The sequence below is a fragment of the Arvicanthis niloticus genome, chromosome 10, assembly GCF_011762505.2.
Source record: "Arvicanthis niloticus isolate mArvNil1 chromosome 10, mArvNil1.pat.X, whole genome shotgun sequence".
Classification (NCBI taxonomy): Eukaryota; Metazoa; Chordata; class Mammalia; order Rodentia; family Muridae; genus Arvicanthis; species Arvicanthis niloticus.
Window position 1 is genome coordinate 15,601,083 of NC_047667.1, and position 22,066 is coordinate 15,623,148.

The following is a 22,066-nucleotide window of genomic DNA, read 5'->3' on the forward strand; positions in this document are numbered from 1 at the left end:
AAGAAAGCAGTCCTTTGGCTGTTGAGATGACTCTGTTTGAAAAGTGCTTGCTATGCCATGAAGACTTGAGTTCAATCCCCAGAACTCACTAAAATAGCCTGACTTGGTGCCTCATATCTGTAGTTCCAGTGCAGGGAAGGTGGAGACAGGAGCCTCCCTGGGGGCTTGCTGGCCAGCCAGCTCAGCTGAATCGATGAGCTCTAGGTTCAGTGAGGTGGCCTGTCTCAGAACCTAAGGAGGATCACACCAGTCAAGAATGTAACACTAGGATTCTGAGTCTACTTCATTGGAACTTGTTTGGGTAGCTTGGTCTGTCTGTCTGTCTTTCTCTTCCTCTCTCTCTTTCTTGCTTTTGTATGTATGGGTCTGTTTGTCTGTCTGTCTCTGTCTGTGTGTCTCTGTGTGTCATGTCATGTCATATCTAAACCATGGCACCAGGATGGAAGTCTGAGAACAGCCAGAGAGACTGTGTCTCTCCTGCCATGTGTGTGTCAGGGATAAAACTCAGATCCTCATACTTGGCAGAAAACCCCTAAGCCATCTCACTTGCCCAGGAGAGTCTGCCTTCTGTCACCTCTGCTTTCTCTCCTAACAGGGCCAAGACATTAGAACATATAAATATGTTTGCTTGGAAAGCACATTGGTAGAAAATACTCTTTGCTGCCTGAAAGTTTTGCTGAACAACACTAAAAACTATTTGCATGATATCCAGATCCCTTTAGGAACATTTTCCTATAGACTTTACAAAGAAAATTTAGTTAAAATGCTGCAATCTACATAGGTGTCAGTGGCTGCCTCTAGAAAAATGAAGTAGTTAGTTAGCCACAACAATTTTTAACCTATGCAAGTGTCTCGATACACATATGAAATAATCACAATTCTACAGTATATGAAATTCATATAAAACCTGATTACATGTAAATAAAAGATAAATCCATCTTATAGTAACAGACCTGGGTGTGGTGCATACCTGCAATGCCATCTTTCTGAAGATAGAGCCAAGAGTAGCAAGCAATCAAAGCAACCTTACAGACATTGCAAAGCTGCACTAGCTAAGACCCTAGCATAATCCCCTCCACTTGAATTCATACCATTAACAAAATAATGGAGGATGGTCCATGAGATGGTGAGATGGCTCAGCAGTTGAGAGTTCTTGCCTCCAAGCTTGACAATCTGAATTAATTTCCCACAACCAACATGGCAGAAGTAGAAAACCAACTCTCACAGGCTATCCTCTGACCTAGATATATGCATTGTTCTTCTGCACCTTCACACACAAAATAAATAAATATGTTTTTAATAAAATCACAGAATCCTCACAAAATAAGAGAGTGAACTCAGGGAGCAAGTAGTGAGTTAAACAGATATGAGAGCAAGAATTTAAAAATAAACAATGACTCCTCTGTAACAGCAGTCCAATTTAAAAAATAAAATAACTTGTGACTTGAAACTATGTGGATTAATGTCACTACAAGATGTTAGTTATTACATCCAAATAATATTGGATAAGAGCTGTTGCCCAATATGTAATACTCTCTTGGAAGGGGAAATAATGTAAATATGTATATACCCTAAAATTTAAGAACATTTGATGCCAAAGACCTTTTTAAACACCTCTTAGGTTGATTAAATAAAATATCCTTCACAATGTTCTCCTGACAATGAGTTGAAATAAGAACAACTTCATGGTAATCATTAAGTGAGAATTAACAACTGAGGTATGTCTAATAACAACTCACTCCAGTTGACTCTAGTTCATGCGGGGTTTTTCAATACTCTCTTGGAATCTTCTGTTCCCCTAAAAATGTTTCCTAAGTCTATTAAAAAAACCTACCAAGTTATGAAACCCCCGGGGACACAGGTGATCCCTTCCTTCCCCTTTCTCCAAGGGAACCAGATGTTTTCCATACCCAATGGCTTTTCTGCCTCGGATCTAAAAACATTTGTCCACCCATCTGTTTTCAAGAATGTCTGTGTGGAGTATCACTTTTCAATCATAGTTTTGTATTAGTTATTCTGTTCAGATGAACAGGAAGCACATGACTGAGGAATGAGTAACAGCCTTGGAACAGATGAGTACAGGCTGCAGTTAGCTTCAAGTGTCAACCAAACCCAACCTAGAATTACCTGTAAGAGTCTCAGTGAGGAATTACCTGGATTGGCATGGCCCGTGGACATGGACTGTCTTCATTAGTAATATTAATTGATGTAGAAAGACCCAGCTCACTTTGGGTGTCACCATTCCCTGGTCTAAGTCTCTAGACTGCATATAAATAGAGACATCGATTTGAGCACAAACAAGGAGACAAGGAGCAAGCATGTATATGTTCATTTCTCTCTGCTCCAGAAGGTGCAGACTAGCTGTTTGAAGGTCCTGCCTTGACTGTCCAGGAATGACGACCTGATACCTGGGGTTGTAAGCTGAAACAAACGCCTTCAGTTGCTTTTACACCAGGGTATTTTTATCACAGCAACAGAGATAAAACTGAAACATAGATGGAACCAAGTATAAGGAAATTGTAGACATAATAAGAGGTTTAATCTCATTGCTTTTCAGTAAGGTTGTGTACTATTATTATATTCAAGCAAGGATAGAAAAACAGAGATTGGGTAACTGAAGTTTCCAAAGGAGTCAAACAAGATGCTGAGAATCTGGCTCAAGTGTTCATTGCTTTAAGGAAGTAAGAATCTAATAAAGGTCAGCGCTCTCTCTAAAGGATACCAGAGCTCAGAGGCAGGGCTGTGGACAGTAAGCAGAGAGCAAGGCCACATGTTCCTCATCCTCGTTCTGCAGACTATAAAAGTATTCCAGATTTTGTGGACCCTACAGCAGAACTATGTTTTAGTTTATTGTTCCTTTGTTTTTTGTTTTGTTATCTTCTGTAGCTCGTTCTCATGTGACCCAGGTAATCCTGGAACTTTGTAATCAAAGATGGTCCTGAATTCCTTATCTTCCTGCCTCAATTTCTGGGTGCTGAGATTTTAGGTCTATACTACCCTGTCTAAGTTTTTATAATACTAGGGACAGAACTTAGAGCTACCAGCATGATAGACAAGCTTATTACTAACCAAGCTACATCCCTAGGCAGGTCTGTATATTTAGGAGATGTATGTTCTAATTTTATTTCCTATTCTGAGATAAAATAGCCAGATAAAGAGCAAATCTTAGAAAAGAAAGGATTTATAACTTATAGTTCTAGGTTATGTTCCATAATTGTGGGGGCATCACAGTGGAAAGGGCATGGGACATCTAGTCACACCCAGAGTCAAGAACAGAGAGAGAATGTTTGTATGCCCTATAATCAGCTAGCGCTCTCTATCTCTTTCTCTCTTTCTCTCTTTCTCTCTTTCTCTCTTTCTCTCTTTCTCTCTTTCTCTCTTTCTCTCTCCCTCCCTCCCTCCCTCCCTCCCTCCCTCCCTCCCTCCCTCCCTCCCTCCCTCCCTCCCTCCCTCCCTCTGTTTCTCTCTCTCCCCACTCTTAGACCATTCAGGACCTCCTGTCTAGGGAATTGTGCTGCTCATAGTAGACTGAATCTTTCTAGATTAACAAAGGAAATCAAGACAGTTCATAAACATATCCAAGTCCAACCAGATTTACACAACCCCACATTTAGACTCTCTTTCCAAATGAGCCTCTGGGATACGCCAAGTTAATATCTTCACTTAAGACTCAAGTATCTCAAATATCTAGAGTGTCAAATACTCAAACAAGAACAAGTAAGCAAGAAGTTCTCTGACGACAGGTAGGAAGACTGATGAATGAACAGTTACACTGATGTAAATGCCTCTGAGGTAGACCATCTGGAGCTTTCTCTCTGTGTTGGAGAGCTGTGGGGGCACTGAGGTCTCCATCAAAGACCCCCTTACCTTGGTGCTGGTTCTCTCTGCATGTATCTTACCTGTCAATATCTACACTTGCCTTATTTCCAAATGAAATGTATCTATCAAAAATATCATTAAAATCTGTATGTAAGCATATAGACACCTTTCACCACCATTGTATATACTATTGGATCTTATGCGTCTTCATTCACCCCATGTATCCATGTTATGAGGCATTAGGGGAAGAGAGTCAAATATTCTATGGCCCCTGCCTGAAGTGCTTGTAATTTTAGAGACTATGATTAGAAGTGAGCTATTCTGCTCTCTTTCTCTTTGAAGGCAGTGCAGCTGGGCTTACCAGGTCAAAACCTTTCCAGTGCAGAGAATTTTAACTGTGCCCACTCTTGAGGAAAGCATTCCAGTGCCTGACGGGCGAATGTATCAGTCTGGGAGAACCAAGAGAGGAAGACGTGGACTCCCAATCAGTGCCCAAGGCTGCAGGTTTTCCTCTCAGTGGGTGGATGGCGGGGTGGCTTACCTCCAGAGCCTTCAGTCTCTTCAGGAGCAGTCTGCTGTCTTCTTTCCCCTCCTCCACACTGCTGTGCTCACTTCTAGAGTCCTCATCAGCTGCTACATGGAGATCACCCAGTGCTGCTTGCTCTTTTCTCTCTTCTTCAGATACTCTTTCCTGAAACCAGAAAGAAAAAAAAAAATCACAGTTTTCCCTAATCTACAGCTGGAATGCAGCTAGTCTAAAGCCGGAGAACTCTGGACCACTCTTGGGCTGAGGTAGAGACAGATTTAGTCAGCAAGGTGAACAGTGTTTAGTAAGCACTGTAGATTTTTATTCTGTCTTTGGAATATGCGCACATGCAAGGGTTCACATGTATACACACATGCACATGTATGTGCATGTATGAAGAAGGCCCATAACTTTTTTTGAGACAAGAACTCTCACCAATCTAAAACTCCACCTAGTAAGCAAGGCTAGCTGATAAAAAGCCCCAGTGTTCTGTCTTTTCTCACATCCCCAGTGTTGGGATTACAAGCAACACCACGTATAAGCACTTTACACGGGATCTGTGGACTGAACTCAGGTCCTCATGCTGGCAAATCAAGTTAAACCATAAAAACTTTATTAATTGTACTGTTTTCTTTCTTTCTTTTTCTTTTTTCTTTTTCTTTTTTTCTTTCTTTTTTTTTTTTTTTTTTTTTTTTTTTGCAATTGCAGAGGAGGTTTAATGACGAGGGCCCTCGGGCCGGAACATATCTCACGCAGGAGATAGAGAATTGTACTGTTTTCTAACCCCTACAAGCTTTTTTTTTTTTTTTTTTTTTTTTTTTTTTATTGTTATGTTTTGTTCCCCCCCCCAAACTCTGATAAAGTAAAGCCATCAGGAAACCATATCTGAGTATGAACGTTATCTTCCCAGTGGGAGAATCTACAGAGGTAAAGCTTCAGACGCAAACATTTGGCTAATCTGTTTGTATTAACACAATACAATCCAGCTATGCTTCAAACGAAGAAAAATTCAACTGTCTTGACACCTTCACTTGTGAAAGGCAAAGAGGATCATAAAATTCAATGGACATATAACAGATTAATTAATGTAAGGAAAAATAAATATCATAAAATATTAAAATGGTAATTTCAGATTTTTTACTCAGTTTTTATTTGAGTATGATATGCATGTATATATGTATGTTTTTGCATGTGTGTGTGGGCAGATAAGTGTGTGGTACACATGTATACATGTATGCATGTGTAAATGCATGTATGCATAGATAAATGTATGTATGTAAAAGACACAGGCTGATGGTGGAAATCATTCTGTATTGTTCATTTACCTTATTCATTAAGGCAGTATCTCTCAGGCAGAATCAGGTTATCCATATGGCTAGTCTCTATAACCATTTGATCTGGGGATCCCTTGTCTCTGCCTTTCAAGGCTGCGATTTTAGGCAGATCTGCATGTCTATATGGCATTTACATGGGCTTTTGGGATATGAACTTGGGTCTTTATGTTTGCAGAGCAAGTGCATGTCCTGGTGAGCTGTCTCTCCAGCCAGGTAGAACTTCATGCTTAAAACAGTTACTTCAGCCAGGAATAACCTAATTTCTAAGGACCCCTGTGTCTCCTTTCTAACACTTCAGGATTTGTTGTACAGCCTTGAGGCAGACATAAAATGTTGTTGTCTTATCCTGCCTCCCTATTGGAAGCTCCACACTCAACGGTATCTCTGACAGCTTTTTGGAAGTTGCGAAGTGTTAATTTGAGACTTTTTCTTAGCTCTTGCTTTCAAGGGAAAAATAAATATCAAGAGAACATCATATGACAGAGATGGCTGATTGGGTAAAAGTGCTTGCTGTCCAAGTGGGGGCTCTGAGCTCTAATCCCCCATAAATTACGTTAAATCCAACTACAATCTTGGGTGTTTATATTACCATCATTCCTATGGTGAGACAGGAGACAGAGACAGGAGAATCCAGAGAAGCATACAGGCCACCAAGCCATGCTAATACACGGCAATCAACAAGAGATCCTATCCCAAGCAAGGAGAAAGCTGAGGACCAACACTGCAAGGTGTCTTTTGCCTCCTCAGCTGCGTATGCATTTATGCACATACAAACAAAGACACACACCACACAGTTATTCAAAAGGAAAAAAGAGAGCATCATATGAGCAATATTCCATCTGTTGTGTAACACCAAGGCCCCTGAATCACACCCCAGGTAAAACCATCTAGCACACTACTTAACTCCCAAACGCATCGTAGAATCTTTAGGCTCTGGTATAGCAGGCTGCCAAGCACTTGGCCTAAACCGGATTATCCATTACTGTCCGACTTCTTTATATTTAGTACTAAGTTAAGATCATCTGCAAATACCAAAGCAAAACATGATAATCCTTACCTTTAAGGAACTCATGTTATCTACATAGAAGGAAACAGTATCAGGGGAGTCACGAGCTCTCAAACTGCATTCAACAAGGTACTTCGAAGGATCCATTGAACTTTAACATATTTTAAATATGTTAAATATGTAAGCAAGTGTACCTTATAGTGCATATGCATATAAAGTATATATGTCTATATGTATAACATCCATATATATAAAACGCTTCACCAGGAGGTTGATCCATGCTAGTTTGTTTTGTGAAGATTTCTGAATATAGTTTTATCTATGACCTTTTTTTTTTTTTTTTTTTTTTTTTTTTTTTGCACTCAGCACACAAAGGTTTTAGGGATTTGTTTGTTTGTTTTTGTTTTTTTTTTTTTAAACACCATAAGCCATTTATTGATCCATCCAGGTGCACAAGATAGGAAAAACAGAACCAAGTCTTTACAATTAATGAAATTACAGTTAATGTTGGGAAACATGACAAATGGCAAGCCAACTGTTTGGGTTACATAACTGTTGCCAGTGGCAAGTGCTATGAAAACACAGATCCAACAGAGCGCTCTGATGGGTTGGGATATAATTAGGGACAGTACAGGATGAGATTCAGTGACATTGGAATGGAACTACCAGAGCAGTCATCTTTCTGTGTGACTACCAAATGATGAGAAGGGTGGGCTCTGGGGGACAGAAGAGATACTCCAAGCGAAGAAACACTGAACCAAATGAGAGGAGGACACATTCTCCTTGTGGGCAAAAGAGAGAGGGCCTCTGTGCTGGATCCAAAGAGACGTGACAGTAAGGTGAACAGGAAAGAAAGCCAGGGCTTGGGGTAACTTAGTAAGTAAAAGGCTTGCCTTGTAATCATGAAGACCTGTGTGTGGTTGATTCCTAGAACACATGCCAAAAAGCACAGAGGCTATGGCGGCATGCAATGGACCTACATAAGATCAAGCCAGACTAAATCCCACCCTGGACAGAGGAGGAAGGCTGAAGAGTCACTGATAACTAATGGCTGGTAAGAGAGTGAGAGTTTCTTCAGGGATATGTCCCCTGAGAGGCTGACTATGCTCCCTCCAGGAGATACCTTATGCCCATTCCCATCCTGGAATCACCAAGTGTCCTCAGTGGGTCTTAAGAATACAGACAATTATATGACGTTTGGAAAGGGAAAGTGGTGGGAAGAACAGGGAGGGACTAGGGGAGATGGGATTTCAACAAACACTAAAATTATCAAACAATTCTCAAATAATAAAAATAAGTAAACAACAACAATAAAATAAACAAAACCCTCGCCAGTGTTTGATAGCTTAACCTGTAAAACAAAAGCTAGTCATGGTGGTGTAGATGTATAATCCCAACCCTTGGCTCATGGAGACTGGAAGATACTTGTGGCTCACTGGGGGCAAGACAGTTTGCCTTACATGGCAAATCCCATGCCAGTCAGTGACCTGTCTCAAAAACAAACACAAAGAAGACAACCATGATAGATAGGACTTGAGGGATGACAATCAAGGTTTATTTCTGGCTTCTACAACAACATGTACATGTGTGTATGCACAGTTATACATACATATGTACCTGCACAAACACACAGACACACACACACACACACACACACACACACACACACACACACACACGTACGTACGAGATCATAAAGAACTAGACAAAGGAGTCTTACAAGCAATGGAAATCAATTCACCTTGCTTCTCCTTGGACCAAATGGAAGTGGAGGCCAAGTAAGGAGAGCACCATTCTAACTGCAGCCATGGGAAATGCTGTGAAGCATGGTGCAGCACTTAGAATTGTTAGCAGTTAGACCAGTTGGGAAGCCCTTGTATAGCAATGATGGGCAGTCATTAGGGACACTGAAAGGTGTGCATTTGGAGCTTACCAATAGCATCTCCTATGGTAGATCAGATGGTCATGGGTGGTCCATCAGAAGCCCTGGATTCAATGTGCAGTTTCACACAGATCTCAAAATTCTTCCTTTGTAGGACTGATAATGCTTTAGTATTTATGAACTAAGCACCAAGTCTTGCTGGACCAATCTCTCAAGCATCTGATTTCGGTTTACCTCATATGTAAAGTTCCGGGTGAACTGAATGTCTCTTCCAAAGTTAAAATAGTCAGAATTCAACAACTCAAGACACAGTGTACCAACACACTCAGCAGTAAGGATAAGGACAGGATAAAGGAGAGTGGGCTTTCCCTTTCCTGGTGAGAAGGTGGTTAAGGAACCTGATGATGAAAATGGTTCCCTTATTGCCTGTGGCCAAGCTCAGTGACAAGAGAAAAGGGAATGAAGAGGAAGCAGGGCAGGGAAGGAAAGAGAACTCCCTAGCTAGATGGCAGCATAGCAGGTGAAAGTAGGTGCCTCCTTCAGGCTGGGAATGTGGGCTTCTGGAGGAACTACAGATACTCTGTGTGCCAGAGCTGGGAGCAGCATGGAAGGGAACAGACATCCTCAGATTCCACAGGGCAGAGAAGAGGTCTGTAAGGTAACTCCCCTGAGAAAGACCTCTTCACCACTCAGTTCTCCATCACTGTTTTTACCATCAGGACTTAAAGCTGGTTGTAAATCCCAGCATGTGGGAAGGGAAAAAGGAGGACTGTGATAGCCCATATTGGCTGTCAACTTGGCTACATCCAACATCAACTAAAACCTGACCATCTGGGCATACCTCTGAAGAATTTTCTTTTCTTTCCTTTTTTTATTGGATAATTTATTTACATTTCAGATGTTATTCCTTTTCTTCATCCCCTCACACCCAGTAACCCCTTATCCTATCCCCCCTCCTCCAGCTTCTATGAGGATGTGCCCCCACTCACCCACCCACTCCCACCTCCCCACTCTTGAATTTCCCCCACACTGAGGCATCCAGTCTTCACGGGACCAAGGACCTCCTCTCCTATCTATGCCCAACAAGGCCATCCTCCCCTACATATACAGATGGAGTCATGGGTCCATCCCTATGTGCTCCCAGGCTGGTGGTTTAGACCCTGGGAGCTCTGGTTGGTTGGTATTGTTGCTCTCCCAATGGGGCCACAAACCCTTTCAGCTCCTTCAGTCTTCTCTCTAACTCCTCCATTGGGAGCCCCTTGATCAATATCAGGCTCCTGTCAGCATGCACTTCCTGGCATCCACATCAGTGTCTACCTTTGGTGATTGCACATGGGATGGAGACCCAGGTAGAACAGTCTCCAGACAACCCCTCCTTCAGTTTCTGTCCCACACTTTGTCTCCATATTTGCTCCCTTGAGTATTTTGTTACTTTTTCCAAGAAGGACTGAAGCACCCACAGTTTGGTCTTCCTTCATCATGAGATTCATGTGGTCTGTGAGTTATAGCTTAGGTACTGCAACCTTTTGGGCTAATATCCACTTATCAGTGAGTGTATGCCATGTGTGTTCTTTTGATTTTGGGTTACCTCACTCAGGATGATATTTTCTAGTTCCATCCATTTGCCTAAGAATTTCATGAAGTCATTGTTTTTATAGCTGAGTAGTACTCCATTGTGTAAATGTACCACATTTTCTGCATCCATTCCTCTGTTGAAGGACATCTGGGTTCTTTCCAGCTTCTGGCTATTATAAATAAAGCTGCTATGAACATAGTGGAGCATGTGTCCTTGTTATATGTTGGAGCATCTACTGGATATATGCCCAGGAGTAGTATAGCTGGGTCCTCAGATAATGCTATGTCCAATTTTCTGAGGAACCACCAGACTGATTTCCAGAGTGGTTGTATCAGCTTGTAATCCCACCAACAATGGAGGAGTGTTCCTCTTTCTCCACATCCTGGTCAGCATCTGCTGTCACCTGAGTTTTTGATCTTCTAGCTCACCTGAGGTGAGAAGATCTACCCTCAGTCTGGGTCACATTAGTGGCAGACTATATAAAAGAACATGGAAGAAGAAAGCTTTTGTTCTTTTGCCTGTTTGCCCTCACTCTCACTGACAAGTTCATCTATTCTGTTGCTGAGGCAGTCCTTTGCTCATATAAGAACTTACTTGTTCAGGATTCCAGATATACTGAAGAACAGTTGAAACAGCTAGCCTCATGGACTGTTGACTACAGGATTCTTGGCCTTTCTGTCAGGAGACAGACATTGCTGGACTATCTGGACCACAATCTGTAAGCTACTTTAATAAATTCCATATATGAAAAAAATATTTCCTACCAGTTCTATCCCTTTAAAGAACACGAGAAAACACACAGATGGAGGTTTCAATGCTAGCTTTAGCTGCTTAGTGATTTGGAAGCAAAGCTGGGCTATGGGAAACTCAAGATGGCCTCACCAGTCTACAAACAATTCCACTATGGGTAGGTACCTTTGCCTGCACATTACCCCAGTTATTTACCCTTAGTCTGATCAATTGTATTTTTCAATAAATTCCTTTTTTTTTCTATGTGTTTAAACAAATGATATTACTTTTGAAACTCCTAAAGCATCAGCTCTACGGGCAGGCTTTGATGGTTCAGATCCCTTTCTGTGTGATGGGAAGATGGCTTAGGAGATAGAGGTGTCTATTGCTAAGCCTGCAAACCTCAGTCGGGTTCCTGAGACCCTCATGTGGAAGGAGAAAAGCAGATCCTGCTAGCTGTCCTCCACTTCCATACATGGGCCATGGCACAGGCATGGCCACACATCATAAAGAAATAAATGCAAAAAAATTCATTAGAAATAAATTTAAACAATTTTTTAAAAAGAATACAAATCTAAGGGGCATTCTAGAGAAGGCCAAGCAAAACGAAAATGAATGGAGGCCGCACCCATCAGCAGTCCACAGCTGTTCGTTTCAGGCTGGATGGCTTCTAAATTTATCTTAAACTCATTAAAGCATGCCAATGTTTGAAAAAAAAAATCAGAAGTATAACTAACACACAATCAGCAAAATAGGAGAAATTTAGTATCTTTGCCAATTAAAGATCCAGGGGAAGACAGGAAAGGGTAAGCATGAGAAAGAAACAGAGAGCGACACACAGGAGAAAGAACAAAAAAAGATACGGAGAGATAGAGGCAGGAGGACAAGGTAGAGAGAAAGACAAAGAAAAAGATGGAAAGATGGATACAGAGAGACACAGAGACAGCCATGGACAGAGAGACTAGTAGATACAGCTAAAGAGACAGAGACCAAGAGCAACAGAGAAAGGGAGAGACAAATAGGGAGACAAAGACAGAGAGACAGAGAGTCAGAGACAGAGAGAGATAAAGAGGCACAGAGACAGGGAGACAGAGATAGAGAGAAACACAGAAAAACTGTGGCTAAGAATACAAGATAGAGATCAGAAACCTACACTTCCAGACAAAACACCTTCTTCCCCCAAACTTCCCAGACTCAAGCCAGGAAAGCAAGCCAAGGCCACTTGGAGGACACCAGACTGTGAAGAGGAAGAGGTGGTTGCAGAGGTGACCTGCTTTCCTTTCTATAGACTTGAATCAGCCGTGAATTCCTCAGAAGTGGAGTTGCTACACAAACAATGCTGGTCCCCACATATTTCATATATGGCTGGAGCCATGATCTTGTTTGTGCCAACAAATACGAGTCCGTCCCCCTGAAGGTAAAGATTTAGGGGCTCAGTTAGCACGGAAGAGTTTAAATCAAATTCTGCCTTGTCGGTACATAAAGCTTCCTCCAAAGCCATTCGTTTCTCTAAGTAGTAAGCAAGGTGATGATTCACTGGTGAGGGAACGCTCCTCTTTTCTTCTAGAACACTCCGCCTCATCAGGCCTATGTAAAACAGTATCAATCAACACAAGATCCACACTGCTTGGGTTAACTCTGAGGCATCATAGTCCCGGGAGCTCATTTAGTTCAAGGAGCAGACAGCTCAGCTCTACATCAGTCGAAAGATGATGCTTCAGCCTATGATGTAGGAGGCTTCAGTAAATGTGGAGGAGGGGCTGGGATGTGGGATTGGTAAAGTAGCCAATTAACACACACGAAGTCCTAGGCACCACCTCCAACACTTGATAAACCGGATATGGTGGTGCATACCTGTAATCCAAACACTTGGGAGGAGGGCGAAGTTATCCCCAGCTACGCAGCAAGAACAGGGCCGAGTATGAGCTAAATGAGACCCTGACTCAAAAAAACAATTAATGTACATATGGAGGAAAATTGTCATACAGTCCTTTGCTAAGATGTTCAAATGAGTTTTATTGACTTTCAAATGATTTGCTTCCTTCAGTCAGGTCCACAGTAGGACTCCAATGTTCCATGAGGTTATCCAACTTTCTGGTTAAATTAACTCACCAATCTATCTATCTATCTATCTATCTATCTATCTGTCTGTCTGTCTGTCCGTCCGTCCGTCCATCCATCCATCCATCCATCCAGTCAATGTTTGATGAGCAGTAATGAATCAGGCACTGGAAAGAATGCCCGGGACATGGAGGTATAAGGCACACATGGTCCCCGTTCTGGTGGAGCATACATTGCAATAAGATTGTTGCTAATCCAAATGAGTCACAGGAATCTCAGTACACAGTGTGTGGAGGTTTCCAGGTGCTTCAAGAGAAAGCAATGCAAGATGGCTGAATTATGGCTTAGAGGGCACAGGGCTGTACCAGCATGAGGACCCATGCTTGATCCCTAAACTACACATAGAAAGTTGGGCATGGCAGCGCACACCTGTAATACCAGATGTAGGGAAGAGATAAGCAGGTGCCCTAGTCTCACTAGATAACTATCCTAGTCTTTTTAGAAGTCCCCAAGTCGGGTTCCTTCCGGTCTGTGCCAGAGCACTGAGCAGATCTTGGGTGGCAGCTCTGCCCCCAACATCCAAGAACCCAGAGGAAGCAGGGATCCCAGGCGCTCGAACTCAGGCAGTATCTTAGGTAAGCAGACAGCAGGGCCTGCCCTAAACAGGGAGTAACTGGGAACCAAAAGGACCCAGGAAGTCACTCCTGGCCGGGAACACTGGTTCCTTCCGATCTGGGCCAGAGCACTAAGCAGATCTTGTGTGGCAGCTCTGTCCCCAACCTCCAAGAACCCAGAGGAAGCAGGGATCCCAAGCGCTCTAACTTGGACAGTGTCTTAGAAACTAGTTCTCAGATCTGAGGCCTAGATCACACCTCTGGCAGGTCTGCTGTTGTGTGGACCCCAGATTCCACCTGAGACATACTGGAAGGTCCACTCAATCCAGATCCACAGAGGAACAAATGAACTCAGAGCTTCAGACAACATATCCTGAGATATTCTAGAGGAGACACTGCACCCAGAACAACAGTCACCTAGCTGGACTACTACCTTGGAGGCACCATATCCTGAGGCATCCTAGAGGTACCACTGTAATCAGTGCAGCTGGAAAAGATCACAGAGACATCTGGACCCCTAGGAGATCAGACACAAGCTGGATAACTAGAAAGACAGGCTTCAGTCAGAGACAGCAAGTACAGGCAGCACTAGAGTTAACCAGATGGCAAAAGGCAAGAGCAAGAATGTAAGCAACAGAAACCAAAGTTACATGGCATCATCAGAACCCAGCTCCCCCATCAGAGCAAGCCCTGAACACCCCATCACACCAGAAAAGCAGGAATCAGAATTAAAATCACTTCTCATGATGATGATAGAGGGCTTTAAGAAAGACATAAATAACACTCTCAAAGAACTTAAGGAGAGCACTGGTAGACAGATAGAAACCCTTAAAGAAGAAACACAAAAATCCCTTAAGGAATTTCAAGAAAATGCAACCAAACGGGAAAAGGAATTAAACAGAGCCATGCAGGATCTAAAAATGGAAGTAGAAACAATAAAGAAATCACAAAGGGACAATACCCTGGAGATAGAAAACATAAAAAAAAAAAATCAGGAGTCATAGACACAAGTATCACCAACAGAATACAAGAGATGGAAGAGAGAATCTCATGTGCAGAAGATACCATGGAAAACATTGACACAACTGTCAAAGAAAATGCAAAATACAAAAAGCTACTAACCCAAAATATACAAGAAATCCAAGACACAATGAGAAGACCAAACCTAAGGATAATAGGTATAGATGAGGGAGAAGACTCCCAACTAAAAGGACCAGTAAATATCCTCAACAAAATTATAGAGGAAAACTTCCCTAACCTAAAGAAAGAGATGTCCATAAATATACAAGAAGCTTACAGAACTCCAGATAGTTTAGACCAGAAAAGAAATACTTCCCGCCATATAATAGTCAAAACATCAAATGTACAAAACAAAGAAAAAATACTAAAAGCAGTAAGGGAAAAAAGGCAAAGTAACATATAAAGGCAGACCTATAAGAATTACACCAGACTTCTCACCAGAGACCATAGAACCCAGAAGATCCTGGACCGATATCATACAGACCCTAAGAGAACACAAATGCCAGCCCAGACTACTATACCCAGCAAAACTGTCAATCATTATTGATGGAGAAACCAAAATATTCCATGACAAATCCAAATTTACACAGTATCTCAACACAAATCCAGCACTTCAAAGAATAATTGGTGGAAAACTCCAACACAAGGAGGGAAACTACAACCTAGAAAAAGCAAGAAAGTAATCTTCCAAAAACCCCAAAAGAAGAGAGTTACACAAACATATCTCCACGGATGTTAGTCCAAAAGCTTGGATTAGCGAAGACTCAACCCACAGACCACATGAAGCTCATGAAGAAGGACGACCAAGAGGGGATGCCTCAGTTCTACTTAGAACGAGAAATAAAAATGCTCAAGGGAGCAAATAGGGAAACAAAACATGGAACAGAAACTGAAGGAGGGGCCATCAGGAGACCTTTCCACCTGGGTATTCACCCCATGTACAGCCACCTAATCTAAACACTGTTGTGGATGCCTGGAAGTGCATAATGTGAGGAACATGATATAGCTGTCTCCTTAGAGGTCAGCCAAAGACTAAAACACTCAGAGGACAATGTTCACAATTAACCACTGATATGATCAGGGGTTTCCCAATGGAGAACTTAGTGAGAGGACTGAAGGAGCAGAAAGGGTTATTGACCCCAGGTGGAAAGCAACAATACCAAACAACCAGAGCCCCCCCAGGGTCTAAACCACCAGCCTGGGAACACATAGGGAGGGACCCAAGACTCCAGAGGTATATGTAGGGGAGGATGGCCCCGTCGGACATAGGTGGGAGAGGAGTTTCTTGGTCCCATAAAAAAAATGAATGAAAAATGAATAAATGAACACACAGTGGGGGGGGATGTGAGGGCGGGGAGGGGATAGTGAGGGGGGTAGGTGTGGTCACTGCCTCGTAGAAGCATGAGGAGGGGGATGGGATAGGTTTCTGGGTGGTGGGAGGAAGTAGGCTAAGGGGATAAAATCTGAAATGTAAATACTACAACCAATTTTAAGAAGCGGGGGAAAAAAAAAGTCTTCAGAACCAACATCTTTAAAAAAAAATGTCAGGCCCCTGGGGGTGGGAAATTTTTTTTTTCTTGATACTAAAACTTGTTCTGAGAATTGTATATTGCAGAATACACAGCCTTGGTGTATCTACTCATCAAGCATACTGAGCAGACCTGCCCAAACCTCTGATGTCCTGGAATTCCATCTGGATTCAGTGAAGACACAGCATCAGAGGCTTATCAACTTACTCTCCCCCCCCAACCCCTCTTCTAAAATCTCAACGCCCTTAATCAGCTTGAAGAAGTTAAAGAAGAGTCAGCGCCCCTATTCCCTGAGCTTGGGGACTAATGTGGTTAATAATGGTCTGTCTTTCTAGGGACAAGTAGTGGTTTTGTTGGAACAGGGAGGATTAGCTAGGACTTACTGCATAGCCATAACCTACTGGTAGAAATCTGTATAATTATTATCAAGATGAAGTTATAAATTCTTAAATGGTACAAAATTTACTTTGATCTCAAATTTAAGGTTTTCATTGGTACGAGCTCCTTATTAATATAAAAGTGAGATGAATATTGATACGCTCATGGGCATTGTGCCTGTATAACACCTTTAGGAATACAGGGCCTAGACCCAGCCCTTTTTTAACTTTTTTAACTTATTTGGGACGGTTAACCTATGAGTTAAGGGACTATAGCAAATTCATATTTTTGAGTTTATTGTTAGGGTGCTTTCCATATTTTACTTAGAAATAGCTGAGAGGAGTTAACAGAAAACAGTCCAGGTTACCTTACATAGATAGTTGGTTTTCAAAACATCAGAAGTCCATAGAACTGATGCTACAAATATTTATATATTAATGTTCATATTGATTAGAGACCTGTCTGCTCCTGACAGCTTCCTGTCGTGGATTCTAAGAAGAAATTGAGCATCCTTGGAGTTACTCCAGTTGTGTGGTAACAGCCACTAGGCAAGAATTGCCTCTCTCCATCTACAGACAAATTACTGTCCAGAAAAGGACACACATGCAGAATAGTCGACTGATTATATCTGCCTAGACAGAGTAATCAGTCCTTAATAATCCTGCATCACCAAGGTCTGTCAGATGATTCTGGGCCAGAAGGCTGAAGATTTGATGCTCCAAAGTTCGGTAGTATAGGGGCTTTTCAGGTGTTCAGAGGTCTATATAAATTGGCTAAGTTTTAGAAGCTATGCTTTGTGCTTCCCACAATTATAGTTAACTCAGTCATTCTGGATTTCTGACGGGGTTGAAAACTTATAGCTATTTACCGTAAGAGAAAAGATTTGAGTGGATGGTCGGCAGCTGACATTCATCCTAAAGCCAGGTTCAGAACTAAATGTTTTAGTTAGGATAGATGACAGAGGTTCTGGTTAGTCAACAAAAGGATGGACTGGGTATTAAGACTATCTAGTACCTCACTGGTACAAATTGGCATAATTATGCTCTAATTGTATTTTGAGAGAAAAATTTTATTTTAACAGGAAGGGTGATGTGTAGGAGGAGCTAAGGTAGGAGGAGTACTGAGAGGAAGAAAAGGAGTAAGAAGAGGAGGAGAAGAAGGATAGGAGAAGCTAGGTGATGAAAGAGGGAAAGAGGAGGGAGACAGGGAGGCAGATATTCATGTATCTCCACCAGTCAAAGATAGTTGTTATATCTAGGTTGGTCAGTGGGTTACACCTCTGATTGAACAATTCCAAACTTATAACGCTTATGATTAACATTATTTAAAAAAAATGTATAAATGCAAAAAGGAAAAGGGGGCATGGGGTAGGGGTTTTCTAAGGGGGGGGATGGGGAAAGGGCATGGCATCTGAAGTGTAAATAAAATATCTAATAAAAAAAAAAAGAAGTCCCCAAGTCCCAGTGAAAGACTGTATAAAAAAAATAAATAAGACTTGATGACTTAGCTGATAAAGCATTTGCTGTGCAAACATAAGGATCTGAGTTCAGGTCCCCAGTAACCACATAAAAACTTGGGCAGGGTGGTGCACTCCTGTAATCCCAGCAATGGAACAGGACAGTAGAGGCAGGGGGAATCCTTGAGGCTTGACAGCTAGGAAGTCTAGACAATCTGTGAGCTCCAGGTTCAGTGAGGGACTTTGTATTTTAAAAAGTGAAGTAAGCAATAGAGGAAGAATCCTGACCCATGACCTCCGTGCACACATGTGTATGAGCACCTGTATACACACACACACACACACACACACACACACACACACACACACACACACACGCACACGCATGCGCACACACGCACACACGAACATGTTACAGTCATACTTGAATACACCTGGGTGGCAAGTGTAGGACTGTTGATGATCTGAGATCTGGATAAACAGGGGAGGTAATAAGGAAAGAGAGAGGGGTGGCTAGAGTGGGAAGTGGGTATCTAACTGGGAGAGTCTGAAAGGAACTTGGAGGAGTTGGGGGAATTGGGGCCAAAGATGAAGGTGGAGGGCAAAACTGGAACAAGGTACACGCAACAGAATTTCTCCACAGGCTAACAAAGTAAAATGTTACTGAGCAGAGAAGTATGTGTGTATGTTTGTGTGTGTGTGTGTGTGTGTGTGTGTTATGTACATGGGTGTGTATGCATGTGTATATGTGTCTTGGTGTACGTAAGTAATATATGTGTGCATATAATGCCTGTTTGTCTTTGTGTGCCTATCTGTGAGTACAGTTTGTGTCTCTCTGTACCTGAGCCTACGTGTGTGTTCATGCTTCTCTGTGTATGGATATGTGTGTTTGTTTCTGGGTTTGTGTATGCACATGTGGTGGTGGTAAGGATGAGATGACAGATGGGTATCTGAAGCAGGAGTATGAACTTGAGCACAGTTATCAGAAGGGGAAGGAGACACTGTAGAGAGCCTGTGTGAGAGCTGACTAAGCTGTGATGCACATGACCTTGGAGTTTGATGGCCATCTTGTAATTCAGATGTTTTAGTATGTGGTTTGCCTAACAATGACAAATCACTAACATATCTTTAGCTCAAGGCTTCTGATGCCAACTGCAACTGGCTGTGGAGTCAACAGAGGGAAGGGCAGAAGGAGAGAAATAGTGCTTGCCTCAGATGCAGACTCCTTGGCAAACTCTGGCCCCAGTGACTTGGTATCTGGGAGTGGGGCCAGAAGTCTTTTATTCTAGAGAATTTTGCAGGTAAATTGACATCCAAAGTTCAACAACCCCAATGCAAGATATAAATGACCTTCACTTTCCAAAAGCTTTTGGCATTGCTAATTTGGTTTAATACATATTTCTTTTTGAGGCAGAGTTTCATTGTATAGCCTCAGCTGGCCTATAATTCCCTATGTAGTCCAGGCTGGCTTTGAATTCACAAGGATTGTCCTATCTCTCCCTCAAGTGCTACCTCTCATGGCAATGCAAACTTTTTTTTTGAGACAGGGTCTTGTGAAGCCCAGGATGTCTTCCCATTTACTACTATGTGACTTAAGACGACCTTGAACTTCTGATGTTTCCTATTGCTCCACTCTAGTGCTGGGGGAAATGTGTATTACCATGCCCAGGTTTGTCAGTAATTAGGAAAACAAAGAGAAAATTGATCATTGAAAATGGTACTCACAGGACAGTGAAGATGAGAGGTGCTTAATGGCAGGCCACAGGAATGGTAGGGGTACGACAGAGAGATAGACAAATTTCCCCACAGCTTATTAAACATAACACTTCAGTGGCTGAGGCTTCTGAAGTGAAGTCGGAGGCTGGCTTCTGCAATGGTTCTTCTCTATGTTAGCACATGGAAACCTGGGACTCCAGGGCCCATGGGGTTGTAACTGCTCCCATGTGTGCAGCAGATATCATTAACAGCCGAATGCTGTGTTGGGTGGCTTATAGAGAGAATGGCGCTAAGATTCTGAAGCATCTGTTTATGTCTGCACCCCAACTTTCTTGGAAGGCTCTCCTAATAGACAAAACATGTTTGACTGTCTCTGGTTTTTATGAATGATAAATAGAAACATACCCACACAATTCCAGAATAAGGCATAAAAGTAGGAACTGCTCACCAAAATGAGTTCATAATGTCTCCCTTAATGGTCAGTGAGGGCCAATAAGATGGCCTAGTGGGTAAATGACTTACTGCCAAGCCTGACAACATACACACACACACACACACACACACACACACACACACACACACACACGTATATTAAAAACTCTAGAGATCAAAGAAAGAGTAGGCACATGCACACCTACAGGTCAGCATGTGTGTGAGGATATCCAATCACACCTTACAAAACTTAACCTCAAAGCTCAATCTCACTACGACAGTGCTTCCTTTGGCTACTCCATTTCTGAAGTATGATGCTTTGAGTGTCTGATCCAGGACCACAAGGCGCACTGAAGAAACCCATGTCAAGGCAGAGGGCAAGATACTATAATACATTTATAATGTTTTGATATTATACTTGATGGAATATAGCCAGTCTTCTCAAAGCCCACCAATCACTGCTTTGCTGTCTTCAAGTTTTTAAATGATTTGTTTGGAGAAAGGGCCATATTTAAATATGACCAGGGTGGCCTCCACTACCACATGATGTTATCAAGGGAGTTCCTTCTGTTTCTGCCTTCCAAGTGCTGGACATACAGGAGTATGGCAGGTTTACACAGTGTTGAGGACCAAATCCAGGTCCCTGCATGCTAGACAAGCTCCCTCCTGAATGAACTGCATCCCTGCTCTGGCTCACTGGCAACTGAAAGTCTGTTCTCCTCTCGTTCAAATTTATAGCCATTAGTTCACTAAAGTGGAGAACACATAGGCATGTGAGATCTGTATCCCTTCTCCCTCTGCTTTAGTCCAGGTCTGTGTCTGATAGTTGTTTCTTATTTCTCTGCCCAACTTCTTCATATTTTGAATGCACTGTATAAACACAGGGGGCGGGAGGATGGTTTAATGGGTAAAAGTGCTTGTCATACATGTGGGAGACCTTGTGTTGGAAAAACCAACAAATAAAACCAGGTTACAGCAATGTCAACATTTGCAACCCTGTGTTCCTACAGGGAACTGGGGGAGGAAGCAGAAATGGGAAGATCCCTAGAAGCTCACAGGCTAGTTATCCTGGAATAGACGGCACAAGACTGTAAAGAGACCCCACTTCAGAAATGGTGGCGGGTGGGGACCAGGACCAATGCCTGAGGTTTTCATCTGATCTCTGTCTGTGTGCCATGACAGAAGCTCATATACCTCACACAAGTTAAACAAAATCCACAAACCTAGAACTACTCAAAACACTCCAGGCTTTATAATTCTATGATTTTAATCACCTATAAAACTCAATTTAAGAAGATAAATACTCAGAATCCCACTCGAGATTTGGAATACTTAATATATAATATATTTAGGATTAGATCTGCCTATAAGACTTTTCTCAAAAAATCCTCTGTGCTCTTCCCAATATGCATATTTTCCTCTGCACTTAAAACAATCATCATTTGGCTGTGCTTTTCTTCTTGGGCCCTAGAGAGTTAACACATTCCATACCATGTCTCTGAGGAATGAGTGGCCTACAGAGCTACATTAGGTGGTATTTCGGAACAAGGATCTGCAACATGTCCCAGGAAAGCTTGCTGGACACGAGCCATCTCTGTGGGCAGTTACTTATGGATGGTATTGTGATTTAAATAGGAATGACCCCCACAGAGGCATGTGCTCGACTCCTTGGCCATAGGCAGTAGCACTATTAAGAGATACCGCCTTGTTGAAGTAGGCATGTCTTGCTGGAGAAAGTGTGTCACTATAGGGGTAGGCATTAAAGTCATCTATGTTCCAGCTATGCCCAGCGTGGCACACAGTCACCTGCTTCTTGTGGATCAAGATGTAGAACACTCAGCTCCTTCTCCAGGAGCCATGTCCACCCCAGTACTGCTATTTCTTCTGTCATGACAAAAAGCAGACTAAAGCGCAGTAAGTCAGCTGCTATTAAATGCTTCCTTTATAAGAGCTGCTGTGGACAGATTCTCTTCACAGTAACAGAAACC

General features: G+C 42.3%; 1 protein-coding gene across 10 annotated transcripts in view; it reads right to left on the bottom strand.

Moving 5' to 3' along the window:
• Positions 1–22,066, bottom strand: part of Nckap5 (NCK associated protein 5) — an 887,342-nt gene that overhangs the window by 298,284 nt on the left and 566,992 nt on the right. For all 10 annotated transcript variants that reach the window (XM_076941060.1, XM_076941057.1, XM_076941058.1 and 7 more), the window contains one exon: positions 4,361–4,510. In XM_076941060.1, the coding sequence (XP_076797175.1) occupies positions 4,361–4,510 (150 nt within the window). The remainder of the gene's footprint in view (positions 1–4,360; positions 4,511–22,066) is intronic.